Raw genomic sequence first — 14,113 nt, forward strand, 5'->3', positions numbered from 1 at the left:
GAGATAGGGGCTAGCTCTGTCTATTGGACCCAACTGAGTAGGTTTTACCTGAAGACGGGGACAGATTCCAGTTCTCGAAACGTTGTGTTTTTAATAGAAACTAGACTGTTTTTTAGAATAGACAAGATGATGGATAATGTCCAGCAAAATAATAATTGTAACAGATCATATCTGTCTTACTTATGCTACAACAGCAGCTTATTCACTTGAACGGTAGAAAGCTTGACCGCCGCCAAGTTTAAACCTCTTATGTTTTCTATGTATGACTAGTCATATTTCTACTGTCAGTCAGTCAGTCAGTCTTGGTGTGCAGCCACATCTGGGGCTCATGACCAGATATTTACTACTGTTTGACAGATACGGACTTGTTATTGTGGGGCGCCCTCTCTGACGAGAGGATGGGTGTGTCATTGTCTGCAGTAGTAAATCATTTGTCATATTTAAAAGCTATCCCTGTAACAGGCCGTGAAGGCCCATAGAGTTGTGAGACTTCAAGGTTCTCACATTATCTCTAAATAATCGGTTCACATGTGGCGGTAAGGTTGTCAGACTTACTCGCCGGCCGCCCTTTAACCGCCAGGAGGATTCCTGGTACTCCTGTCTGTTGCAAGTTGAGTTGACCCCGGGCCATAGTGCGGCTGGAAGGATTAGGTAAATTAAAAAAAATCACCACATCCGGTCTCGCACACACAACCTTTCGGCTTGTAGCGTAGTATCTCAACCAACAACGCTATCGCGTGCCCCACATTTGTCATATTGTAAAGGATATTTATATTTTCCATGTTAAATACATCAATAAATTTATATAAAATATATACGGTGCCTCCATGTAAGGTGGGTCCCTTGTCACCAGGGCATGGTGCGTCCTCAGGTTGCGGATGGAGGACACGCCCTCCAGGTATGGAGGGAAGATGCGAATATATTGAATAAGCAGTCGCGAACGGCCGACAAGATGTGGTCCTCCAGCTTAGGTGTTGGGCGTCGGGCTAACAACTCCTCATTGTAAAAATATTACTTTGTTACGAAAATGAACATAAAGCCTCAGACCTGGGCGGATCCTCTGGATAAATGACCTAAGCTAATGAAAATGGACATGGGAATCCGTACATGGAATGTTAGGAGTTTGTATAGGGCAGGTTAGCTCAGGGCAGTGGCGGAGGAAATCTTAAAATATAAGTTAGATTTAGCGGGAGTACAGGAGGTCAGATGGGATGGAGGTGGTACCGCACCAGCAAACGAATATGCAATATTCTATGGAAAGGGGAATGAAAATTGTGTATTTGGTATAGGTTATTTTGTACATAAAAGAATCGTATCAGCAGTTAAGTGGGTAGAGTATGATACTAAAAGGTAACTGGTGTGATATCGTTGTTATGAATGTTCACGCCCCAACAGAAGACAAAATTGATGACATAAAGGACAGGTTCTATGAAGAACTAGAATAAGTATTTGATAAATTCCCGAAGTATCCTATAAAAATCTTGTTAGGAGATTTCAATGCCAAAGTAGGGAGGGAAGACATTTCCAAACCAACGATTGGGAATGAGAGTTTACATGAAATTAGTAATTATAATGGAGATAGAGTAGTAAATTCTGCCACATGAAAAAATCTTACTGTCAAAAGTACAATGTTCCCAAATCGTAACATCCACACATATACTTGGACATCTCCTGATGAGAAGATACAATCACATCGACCACACTTTGGTAGACAGGAGACGGGATTCAAGTATATTTGAAATCAGATTCTTTAGGGCCGCAGATTGTGATACTGACCACTACCTGGTGGTGGCAGAGGTTAGGGAAAGACTGGCAGTGAGCAAACAAACAACGCACAAAGTTCATATAGAGAGGTTCAATCTCAAGAAATTAAACGAGGTAGAGGGTAAAGAGCAGTATCGTGTTGAAATCTCAAATGTACTCGCGGCTTTGGAAAGCTTGGATACTGAGGTGGATGTTAATAAAGCTTGGGAAACTATTAGAGAGAATATCAACATTTATGCCAAAGAGAGTCTAGGTTATTATGAACCGAAGAAGCATAAGCGATGGTTGGATGAAGGATGCTCAGAATTACTAGACCAAAGAAAACAAGCCAAATTGCAATGGTTACAGGATCCAAGCGAAATGAATTGGGATAATCTGAAAAATATAAGACATGAAACTAGCAGGCATTTCGGGAATAAAAAGAAGGTATATCTGAAAGACAAAATTGATAAACTGGCAATGAACAACAAGATCAAGAATATTAGAGACTTGTATAGAGGAATAAATGACTTTAAGAGGGGTTACCAACCTAGAAGTAACTTAGTGAAGGATGAGAATGGTGATCTGCTTGCAGATTCCCACAACATTTGGAATAGGTGGAGGAACCACTTCTCTCAGTTATTGATGTCAGTGATGTTAGGCAGCTATAAATGCATAGAGCTGAGTAGTTAATACTGATCCTAACCCTTTTGCGGTTTAAAGGGCTATTGAAAAATTGGAAAGGTATAAATCACCAGGTAGTGATCAAATTCCGGCAGACTTACTCAAGCAGGAGGAAAAATATTACTTCTAAGATCCATAAGCTAATTACTTCTACTTGGCATAAGGAAAAATTTCCTGATCAATGGAAGGAGTCTATTATTGTACCAGTTCAGAAGAAGGGCGATAAAACTGACTGTAGTAATTATCGGGGGATATCACTGCTCTCAGCTTCATATAAAATTATATCAAATATTCTTCTCTCAAGGTGAAGTCCATACATAAATGAGATAATTGGGGATGATCAATGTGGGTTTCGACGTAACAGATCAGCTACAGATCAGATCTTTTGCATTCGTCAGATATTGGAGAAAAAATGTGAGTACAATGAGACAGTACATCAGCTATTCATAGACTTCAAGAAAGCCTATGTTTCAGTTAGGAGGGAAGTATTGTACAATATTCTGATAGAGTTTGGGATACCCATGAAACAAGTTAAGCTGATTAAAATGTGTTTAAAAGAACTTATAGTAAAGTTGGTATGGATAAAGAGTTGTCTGATAAATTTCCTATCTAGAATGGTCTAAGACAAGGAGATGCTTTATCACTACTCCTTTTCAACTGCTTTAAGAAATTAAACGGGACACATCAGCTATTGGTCTATGCCGAATGATGTGAATCTACTGGGCGATAACATAGATATCATAAAGCAAACACGAAATTTAATTGACGCAAGTAAGGCGGTGCCGGTCACGGTAGCCGAGCGGTCTAAGGCATGCACTGTTTTCGCTCGCTCGGAAGCCGGGATCGTGGGTTCGAATCCCACTCTGGGCATGGACGTTTGTGTTCGTTTTTCTGTGTTTGTTTACAGGTAGAGGCCTTGCGACGAGCTGATCACTCGCCCAAGGAGTCCTACCGTATATGTAAGATCTAGAAAAACCGAAGTGAACGGAGTTCATGGAGGTAGGCCTAGGCCCACCGGGGCTGTGGTGCCAAAGAAGAAAAAAAAAGTAAGGAGTTTGGTCTAGAAGTAAAAACAGATAAAACTAAGTATATGTTGCTTTCACGTCACCAAAATGCAGGGCAAAATCATGACATAAAGATAGGAAACAGATGTTTTGAAAAGGTGTCACAGTTAATATTTTGGAACGATGATAACAAACCAAAACATGATTCAAGAGGAAATTAAGAGGAGATTGAACTCGGGTAATGCTTGCTACCATTCAGCCAATAATCTTTTGTCGTCAAGTCTGCTGTCCACAAACATAAAAATAAGAATTAGTAAAATTATAATTTTGCCTGTGGTTTTATATGGGTGTGAAACTTCGTCTCTGACATTAAGGGAGGAACAGAGACTGAGGGTGTTTGAGAACAGGGTGTTGAGGCGAATATTGGGATCGAAGAGGGATGAAGTGACAGGAGGTTAGAGAAAACTGCATAATGAGGAGCTTCATAACATTTACTCTTCTCCAGGTATAATTACGATGATCAAGTCAATGATGATGAGGTGGGAAGGGCATGTAGAACGAATGAGGACGGAAGGAGACCACTCGGAATTCAAAAGCGTAGCTGGGTGGGCAATATTAAAATGGATATTAGAGAGATGGAATGGGATGGTATTGTATGGATTGGATTTATCTGGCTCATGATAAGGACCAATGGAGGGCTCTTGTGAACACGGTGATGAAACTTCGGGTTCCATAAAATACTGGAAATTCTTGAGTAGCTGCAGATTTGGCTTCTCAAGAAGGGCTAAGCTCCATAAATAAGTAATATACGGGGCCTCTGTCAGTCTGTCAGTCCAGGCTCAGTACAGCAGATTATGCCCCATTTCTAGTAGCTTCCGCTACAACGGCAGTCTGGTCACTTGAACGGTCGTATGCCTCACCTCCGCCAAGTTTAAGCCTCTTATACTTTCTGTGTCGGACTCCTCCTTGCCCAATATATTGCGAACATTTCCGTTATCATGATTTTGTATGACTTCTGCTTCTTGCCTGCATAATTGTGTTATATAATCATATACATACGAAATCTTGAAAGCCATGTGTAAATCACGAAATGATGTGTGCCTTGGAAAATTGATAGTGGTGAGGAGAACCTTGTTTCCTAGGCGATGCAATTTCATTAGACGGGTATCTGCCGCAAATTCGCAGGCGGGACTAGCATAAGTCATTACAGATCTAATGAGAGCTTTGTGGAGAGTCAGCTTAATGTTAGCGCTCAATCGTTCACTTTTGACTAGGGAATACAATCTTATAAATGTTCTGAAGACCTTGGCTTCGATCATTTCTATGTGCAATCTCCATGTAACCTTCCTATCATAGATTACACCGAGATATTTTACACTATATACAAGTGGAATAATTCTTCCGTTCAGTGTAAGTTGAGACACAGTCGGACAACGATTAAACTATCTCTACACTTCTCCTACTTATAACATCTCGGCACGCACCGCGTAGAAACAACGATTCCCAGTATTGCTGTATCCAATTCTTGCTGTGGAAACGTGCTTATTTACGAAGCCGGTAATCAGTAATGGCTGTCTATACTGGCTTCACAATTCCCGCCTTGAGCAAACATGCCACAATATTTGAATATTCGAATAGAATTTTCTTGCGAAACACTTGTGTTCACCTCGCCGAACTCCGGAGTTCCGCGGAATATCATTTGGAAAACAGTGGTTCATACAGTACCTCAGAGGTAAATACCGTATTTACGCATGTATAGGCCGCACATTTTTTGCCAAAAATTCAAGAGGAAAACTGGGGTGCGGCTTATATTCGAAATATTCGAAATCACACTTCATTTAAAAAAATATATATATTCATAATTATTAATACAGAATGTTCAATGATCGAGGAAACCGGGGCAGCAGCGTAGAGCGGATGGAACGTTTCTCCGCGACTACTGTGCCCCTCCCCGCTAGCGAGAGTGCAGTCGTGTCGCTGATACCCTTACATCAGTTTCTGTACATGCACACATTTATAAGAATACTGTAAAAAGATAACACAAACTTACCGTGCTTTATAACAGGTGCTGAAAGTGACCCCCTTCTGCTTGCAAACATGCTTCGCATCGCATGAATAAATTATGCGACACTTTCTGAAGTTGGTCCACGGTAATTGAACCATATTACTGTTCATCACTTGACTCGTTACTGTCGATGTCGCTCTCGCTCGAAGTTTCGCTGTCAGGTGATGTCAGCCATACAGCGTCATCTTCAGTCCCGTCCATTGCGTTGGAAATGGATGTGACTTTAAAACTTTTGGAAACCATTTCTTCTGGTATGGTGTTCCATGCAGCCACAATCCACTCACACATTTGACTTAATGAAGGTTTCTTCAATCGTCCAGTCGGCGTCATCTCCGTGGAACCGCATCTCCAGTCCCGGTAAAAGCGCCGCAAATGAGACTTGAAAGGACGGTTTATTGACACGTCAAGTGGTTGTAACATGCCAGTCATCCCCCCTGGTATCACAACCATATCACTTTTCTCCTGCCTCATCTTCACTTTCACATTTTCAGTTAAATGGCTTCGAAAACTGTCAACCACTAACATTGACCGCTGACGTAAAAGTGCGCCTGGGCGCCGAAACCACACTGATTTCAACCAATCCAGATAGAGCTCTTCTGTCATCCATCCTTTTTCTTGAACTCTCACCAAAATTCCCGGTGGAAGCTTTTCTTTCGGCAATGTTTTGCGTTTGAAGATTACAAATGGTGGTAGTTTGTTTCCATCAGCAGTGATACCAAGCATTACGGTACACCGCTGCTTTTCTGCTCCTGCAGTCCGCACATGCACTGTTTTTTCGCCTGCTTTGTTTACTGTACTTTCACCCGGCATTTCAAAGAACACAGGAGTTTCATCAACATTTCCAATAGCTCCCATGGTGTAGTTGTGCGTCTTTCTTAATTTCAGGACATGTTTTTGAAATGCAAGCAGTTTCTCCTGGTATGTGTCGGGAAGGCGCTGCGCTATTGACGTCCGTCGCCGAATTACAAGATCATGTCGGGCCATAAAGCGCCTTGCCCATCCATAACTTCCCTTAAATTCATTATGAGGTATTTTCATTCTGTCCGCTATTTTGAGGCCTTCAAATTGAATCATTTCCACAGACACTGAAAATCCATCCGCCCGTGTATTACGCACGTATCGCAAAAGTTTATTTTCAAGTTCTGGAAATTTAGCTTTCTTTCCGCGGAAAGATTGTCGATTTTGTGATTTTTTTCAAGGGCATCTTTCGTTAGTATCCATCTTCGCACATTTTTTCGTCAACGCCGAATTTTCTCCCTGCTGCTCGATTTCCGTGTTCTTGTGCGTAACGCACCAATTGAAGTTTAAATTTAGACGTATAACTTGCCCTTACTCGACCCATGTTTCACTCAGAACTAACCAGGCAAGTCAAGTAAAGGCGAAAAGGTTATATAACTCTCCCCCGCAATGCCTCTGTTCCGAGCGGTACCGTTATTTTCGCTAGTTACAAACTTAGGAATGTTAAACGTTGCCAAATTTCGGATTATTTCTACTCCTGAAATAATATTCCAAGAAAATTATTTTTTCTATAATTTCTGTCTGAAAATTGTGCTGCGGCCTATACACGCACGCGGCCTATACGGTACATGCGTAAATACGGTATATTATAATTAGCATTTCCAGTCTGCTTCTTAATTTACAGCAAGAAGCGTTGATGGCTATATACTCCTTATAATAAGTAGACTGAAATGTGAAATTGTGGGTTCTGGAACAACATAAATGATGTAATTCAGCGCTGGTTTCTTGCCTGGCATCCTCTTGGACCCTGAAGATGAGGCAGTAAGATCCTTCGAAACGCTGGTGGACTGCTGCCAAACTATATGGCTTTACAAACCGGAAGATCACAACCTTTAAGTGATTCACTGTCAAACTGTCCTTTCTTTTTATTCTTTACAGGAATAAATAAAAGAAGACAAGATTGTCAGTGTGTGTTCTGGTTTTTAGATGCTTATTTTAGATATACACAATCTTTATATCACTGTATCCCCCCCCCTTGGCACTACAGCCCCAGTGGGCCTAGGCCTACCTCCATGAACTTCTCCGTTCACTTCGGTTTTTCTAGATCTAACACATACGGTAGGACTCCTTGGGCGGGTGATCAGCTCGTCGCAAGGCCTCTACCCGTAAACGCACACAAACATCCATGCCCTGAGTGGGATTCGAACCCACGATCGCTGATTCCGAGCGAGCAAAGACAGTACATGCCTTAGACAGCTCGGCTACCGTAACCGGCTTATATCACTGTATACTAGTCTTTATTTCAATTTATTATATAATTAATGTATGTTATACAAAACTCATTAATGACATTGATTTTTAACTATTGAATTTTGAATTAATAGACTTGTATAAAACTGTACAAATTGTATAAGGTTTTCCGTCACTTTTACTACTAAAATTAACTTATTTATTATATTATATATGTCTATCAGTATTTTATTACAAATGTGTATGCTATCGGATGACAACTGTAATTCTTAGTTGTGACTGTAACCAGGACGATCTCCACAACCGCATGAGAATGTATTCTTGACAGGATTTATGGAAGGTGAATAAATGAAATGAAATGAAATGAAATAGCTCTGTCGGGCCAGCGACTGGCTACCGGCTGGACGACAGACGGGTCGGAATTCGAGCTCCGGTAGGGTCAAGAAATTTCTCTTCTCTATTGCGTTCCGACCGATTCTGGGGCCCACGTAGCCTCCTATCCGATGGTTACCGGGGATATAACGCTGTAACACCGCTTACTTTGGAAGTCCATATTGTTTGTAGTGATCTTTGGCGAAGGTTCGTAATATGTTCATTAACTTTTCCCAGCGGTTTGTGGAACTAATGAGTTTCGGATTATTCTTTTTGTGCGAAAAGGAATGTAATGCGCAATACATGTCAGTACGTCCCACTATTTTCACCTTTACGACTGAATTCCTTTTTGAGTGTCACCATTACGAAACTGCCCGTCTTCAATTCGTCTTTCCATTGATTTGCACTTAAGAATTGTGTACCGTGATTGCTGAGTCCTCGTGATCCGTAATACGTGGATGCAAGTTCTTCCAGTCAGAAGACTGCGCTTTTTTGCTTGACAATGCTGTTGGCCGAAAGAAATTCAAGAAAAATGAAACCACGATTTGTTTCGCAATACATCCTCTTATCCCGAATTATGGAATTTTCATTAGAAAGCTTCTTGGTAAAAGAAGAACCAGTGAAGTGGCGCTCATATTGCCTCTTTGTTTAGATGTGGGCGCCCTTAACTTCGATCAAGGCCACGCTTCGACAGGTAACATCTAACGTTTTCCATTCATAATGGCCATGATCGAGGAACTATTAAATTAAGTGAAATATTCGGATTTTTGTCATTTTAGCTACCAAATATCAGGTGACTACTAATTATTACAGACGATGAGAATTTTGATGACCTTTCTTTCGTTTCACGGCTGCCAAAGTATGTAAAAATATTTTCACAATACTCATTCATTATTGACATATCTAAAGTGTAAAAATATTAGGTTTCATTGCTGTCCATTTTTGTGTCCGTCGCTCATAATTTCTGCCAATGTTCAGGCAAATTAAATGTCTCTTCCTCTTCTAGGCTTTACTTTTTAGAAATTAAGCACTGGACCGCCGATTTTTGTAACTTTAAGACCCCGATTCAGTAACTAGTTACGATAGAAAGATAAAAAATAAAACTAATGCCGCTTTCCTCAGTCACTGTACGTAACCTTTATATCTTTAAAAAACGACAATTTTGGACGATGAAGTCATTTATAGTGGTGCCTAATTTTACCTTATTCGACTTCTAGTGCCTTCAGTCACTGTCCAATTTCTGCCGGGACTTGAGATGAAGAAAACAACAGAAGACAGGGGTGATGGAAACAGTCGCAGCTTAGTCCTTTGATAGAGACACTGCACCTGAATCACACTAAACATAACAGAATTTGACAATTTGTCTGTCGGCTTACGAATGTAACACAAAGAATGCAAAAACCAACTACATTGGATAGCTCTGCTAAATAATGAAAAATTTTGAAGTTAAAAATATTATATTCCTTTCTCATGTCTAACACCCTTCTTTCTTCATAACATTCGGCAAGATGAAAACTTTTCCAGTAAGGTTTGTTTTCATAGTTTACAATGTTTGTCAATGCTTTTATATCAAACAGCAGGAAGTTTCACATCCTATTAAGAAGAACTGTGAAATATGAAAGTTTAAAATATGGTTTCACTGCATATTTCAGCCAAAAACAAAGTATTTATTGTATTCTTTGGAATCATCTGTAATGCGTGTACCTTCGAGCTGCGGGCTGGTGACTCTATTGGAGAAAGGATGGAAACTGGGAAGGTAACCCATTCATCGTTTCAATTGGTTCAAATGAAACTTACCCCACAACACAAACTACCGGTTACTGGTTACTTACTTACTTACTCATGGAACTGAGCCCTTCTGGAGGAGCCGCCAATTCTGCAGGTACTCAAGAATTTCCAAGCATTTTATGGAACCCAAAGGTTCATCACCGTGTTCACAAGAGCCCTCCACTGGTCCATATCCTGAGCCAGATCTATCCAATCAATACCATCCAATAACATCTCTCTAAGATCCATTCTAATATTGCCCACTCACCTATGCCTTGGTCTTCCCTGTGGTCTCTTTCCTTCTGGCTTTCCCACCAATATCCTATACACATTCCTCGTCTCCCCCATTCGTGCTACATGACCTGCCCACCTCATCCTCCTTGACTTGCTCATTCTAATTATACTTGGAGAAGAGTTCAAGTTATGAAGCTCCTCATTATGCAGTTTTCTCCAATCTTCTGTCACTTCATCTCTCTTCGGTCCAAATAATCTCCTCAACACCCTGTTCTCAAACACCCTCAGTCTATGTTCCTCCCTTATGCCAGAGATCAAGTTTCACACCCATACAGAACCACAGTCAAAATTATAGTTTTGTATATTCTAATTTTAATGTTTTTGGACAGCAGACGGAAGACAAAAGGTTCTGGACTGAATGGTAGCAAGCATTACCCGAGATCAATCGCCTCTTAATTTCCTCCTACCGGTTACTGGCACTGTATATAAATCCAGAATTTAATTAAATTTGACTTGAAGGTTATAACAAAGCTCGACGAAGACGCATTTTTATTTAAAACATGCAAAAACTTGTTTATCGTAAGTTAACTTTGGGAACGGGTCACGTCTAAAGCCGTGATTTGAATCTCTTGTTGCGTGTGGATCGTACAGATCAACGTTTATATCATCTATGCTGTTCTTCGTTTCGGGAGTGCCGCTTTGTCTGACAGATCGGCTCATTAATATCACCAGCTTTAAGAGACATGTTAGATGCCCAAATTATAACCATAAACCTCTTATAAACTTTGGCCCTAAATATCGACACTATTCCTAATCTTTCTGTCATTCAATCTGCTCCATTCCCTAGAACTGTCATGCTATCTGTTGTAAATACTGGTTAAAGCAATGGAGTGATTGAGTGTGCATGGTGTCGATTTCTCTCAGTTTAGCTGTCACCCTTGGTAAGTGTTTGCTGTAGCCACTTCCATAATACACATTCACTGCTACAAGAAAAACTGTAGGAGAAAGGACTGGCTATCAGTCATATGCCTGTTAACTTGATGTATCAACAAAAATATATTGCAACGAGCGAGGAATTTACTTATAATAAAATATTGTTATTAAGTACATAAAGCCCCACAGTTAAACTTCTTCATCGCTGCGCACCTGCTCCCCTGCGTTAACTTCCCCACTGTGCACTAAGCAGCTGCTATGCTTGCCAAGCCCAAGTCTCATATCCGATGTCAGCTTTTTATTATTCCCCCCTTTTTGTCTTCCCTCGGGTTGTGGTGTAAGCAAGAGGTCTCCACAATTAATATGAGGATGTGATGTTTAGTATTGATACTGAACCTCTTTCTAGGTGTGGTCTGTGTGTGGGAGGGCAGACAGGTCACTTGGAAGCTGAGGGAATGGATAGTTGCAACGTGTGTGGTGGAGATAATAGCTGTGTTGGCTGTGACAATGTGGTGGGGAGCAAGAAGGTATCTGATGCCTGTGGGGCTTGTCTGGAGCTCAATGATGAGATGCGTGACAGTAAGTATTTCTGGTAATGGGTGGTACTTATATTAGATGAATGTTATTCAGCTGATCAGAAAATTACATTGCATTACTAGCTTTTTAGACTGTGTCCATTGTCTGATGTTCTATAAATTAGAACACAGCCTTGCAGGTACCGGTTCTGCTCCCATCTTCACATGTGGGAATGCCAGACCATTTGGAACTGTTAGAAAGAAGTAATTACATATAGTGGCCAAATCCAAGATTACACTCTTAAATTCATATCAAATTAAACAGAAATAATGAGAAATATAAATGAGATGCAGTAATAAGTATTTCCCATATTAAAATGGGACATACATCATCATAATCATAATGATCATCATTGCCACCATCCTCACCATCCTCACCAAGACCACCATGACCACCATGACCACCACGACCATCACCACTTTTATCCTTACTCATTTCAATTGTGGTGTTAGGCATAATACAACAGAAAATTTCAATCTTTATAGAGGGCTTCCTAAGTACACTCTTCCTCTGGGTTCATATTTCATAACTGTTGGGTTTCACAGGTAATTTCTAATTCCTTGAATTGTTGTTGTACAAAATTTGTTGTTAATGATACGTCTGGCATTATTTAATTATAAATCTATTTATTGTGTCTTAAGTAGAAGGGGGGGGGGAGCTAGACATCTGCTCTCGCACTCTGGATTTTTAGATTACTGGAAAGTATAAAATTTTGAAAAAGAAGGAAATATATCAGGTTCTTGTACAAGTACCAAAAATTAAAATATTCTTGGAAGAAATATTTGTCTATCCTGAGTACTCTAGGATTATCACTAGAAGTAATCTTAAACAGCTTATGTGTGGGTTTGTAAACAAAGCTTCTGGCTGCGCCCCATTACAAAATGTCCCAGTGACACCCAAGCTCTAGAGACTAACAATAGTTGGAAAATATATTTTATGATTCTCAGAACTGTAGAGCTGTTTTAGTTTCAGGTTTTTTTTTTTTTCTTGAAATAGATGGACAGTTAAGCTGGCTATAGGAGCACCAGTGAACGCCAGTTGAATGAAAGTTAAGACGAAAAAAGGAAAGGCGGTAGTAGATACAAGTATGTCCTCAGGTTCCTGCAAAGTCAATTACACTGGACACAGGTGTACTTGTGCATCACCAGTTGAATGGGGGATAAGGAAAGAAAGATCACGCATGCTAGTATATAAGTTAGCAAATTATCAGTATTATCTTTTTGGAATCCAGTCTAAACTATCTCCATTTCATGTACAGGCTGACATGCAAAATAATGTATAATGCCACAGTATATTACAGTAACTGTAATTAGTTATAAGTACTCCATAGCAGTGCATTATACAACATCAATTATAGCTGGAAAAACTAAATTCAGTAAATAAAAGCAGGTTACTTATTCTGCAGTACACACACACTATGTAATGCATATTCTCCATAGGATGCACCAGAATCTCGTCTGTGTATCCGATGGTATTGGATAGGGCAGTGGAGAAAGTAGCAACAGTGAACCTGAGAGGAGCGGGTATCAACCCAAGCAATCTTCCCTACATCAGCTGCAGCTTGGAACCTACCAGTCTACAACAACAAGGAGACAGAGTAGCAAGTTTTTACAGATTATTCTGTTAGAAGGAAAGGAACAAGTAAACTATCCTTGTAACAAGCCGTGAAGGACCATAATGTAGTGAGACATCAAGGCTCCCTCATTTTGTTTAGACTATCAGCTCACAGATGGCAATGAAATTGTCAACTTTATACCCTAGCCACCCTTTACACCTCAGGAAGATTCCTGGTACTCATTTCTGTTAGAGGCTGAGTTGACCTCTGGGCCATTGTGCTGTTGGAAGGATTAGGTCCGTTGATAAATCCAGTGACCTCATTGGGATTTAATTGTGTGACCTTCCGGCTCGTATCATGGTGCCTCAACTAGCTATGCTAGTGATCCTGTTGAGGTCATTGGATTTTTCAATTAACCTAATACTTCCAGTCACACTATGGCTCTAGGGTTGACTCAGGCTTTAACAGAAATGAGTGTCAGGAATCTTCCTGGGGCTAAAGGTCAGACAGAGGGTAAGTCTGACAACCCCACTGCCATCTGTAAGCCGATTGTATAGAAAACGTGGGTTCCTCGATGTCTCACAACACTGTGGGCCTCCACGGCCTGTTACAGGGGTAACTTTACCTTTTTTGGAAGGAACAAGAAGCAGAAACCTTTAGTTTTTATCAGATACTGGGAGACTCAGTGAAATTTTAACATCAGATCTGTGAATGTATACACTGCATTGAAACCTACCTGGAAAAAACATGCTTGCCAAAAGTAGTATATTCACCATTACGCAGAACACATGACATGGGCAAGAGAGTTTGTCCTTTTTCAGATATGTCACCTAAGGACTATGTGAGTGTGAGAGAGAAATGGGACAGATTTTTTCCTTTAATAGCTGTGGTGAGTGATTAATGCATATTTTCTGACCTGTGTAGACAAATGAGAGGCTGATAGGATGCATATGGGTATTATGAATTTTAAAT

At 40.4% G+C, this 14,113-nt stretch overlaps 1 protein-coding gene across 3 annotated transcripts in view; it reads left to right on the forward strand.

The window, feature by feature from the left end:
- The window catches only part of LOC111873237, a 123,365-nt gene that overhangs the window by 5,201 nt on the left and 104,051 nt on the right, over positions 1 to 14,113 (forward strand). For all 3 annotated transcript variants that reach the window (XM_023867777.2, XM_033755016.1, XM_033755018.1), the window contains exons 4-5: positions 11,417 to 11,589; positions 13,026 to 13,183. In XM_023867777.2, coding sequence (XP_023723545.1) covers positions 11,417 to 11,589; positions 13,026 to 13,183 — 331 coding nt within the window. The remainder of the gene's footprint in view (positions 1 to 11,416; positions 11,590 to 13,025; positions 13,184 to 14,113) is intronic.

Source organism: Cryptotermes secundus, unplaced genomic scaffold, assembly GCF_002891405.2.
Source record: "Cryptotermes secundus unplaced genomic scaffold, Csec_1.0 scaffold21, whole genome shotgun sequence".
Taxonomy (NCBI): Eukaryota; Metazoa; Arthropoda; class Insecta; order Blattodea; family Kalotermitidae; genus Cryptotermes; species Cryptotermes secundus.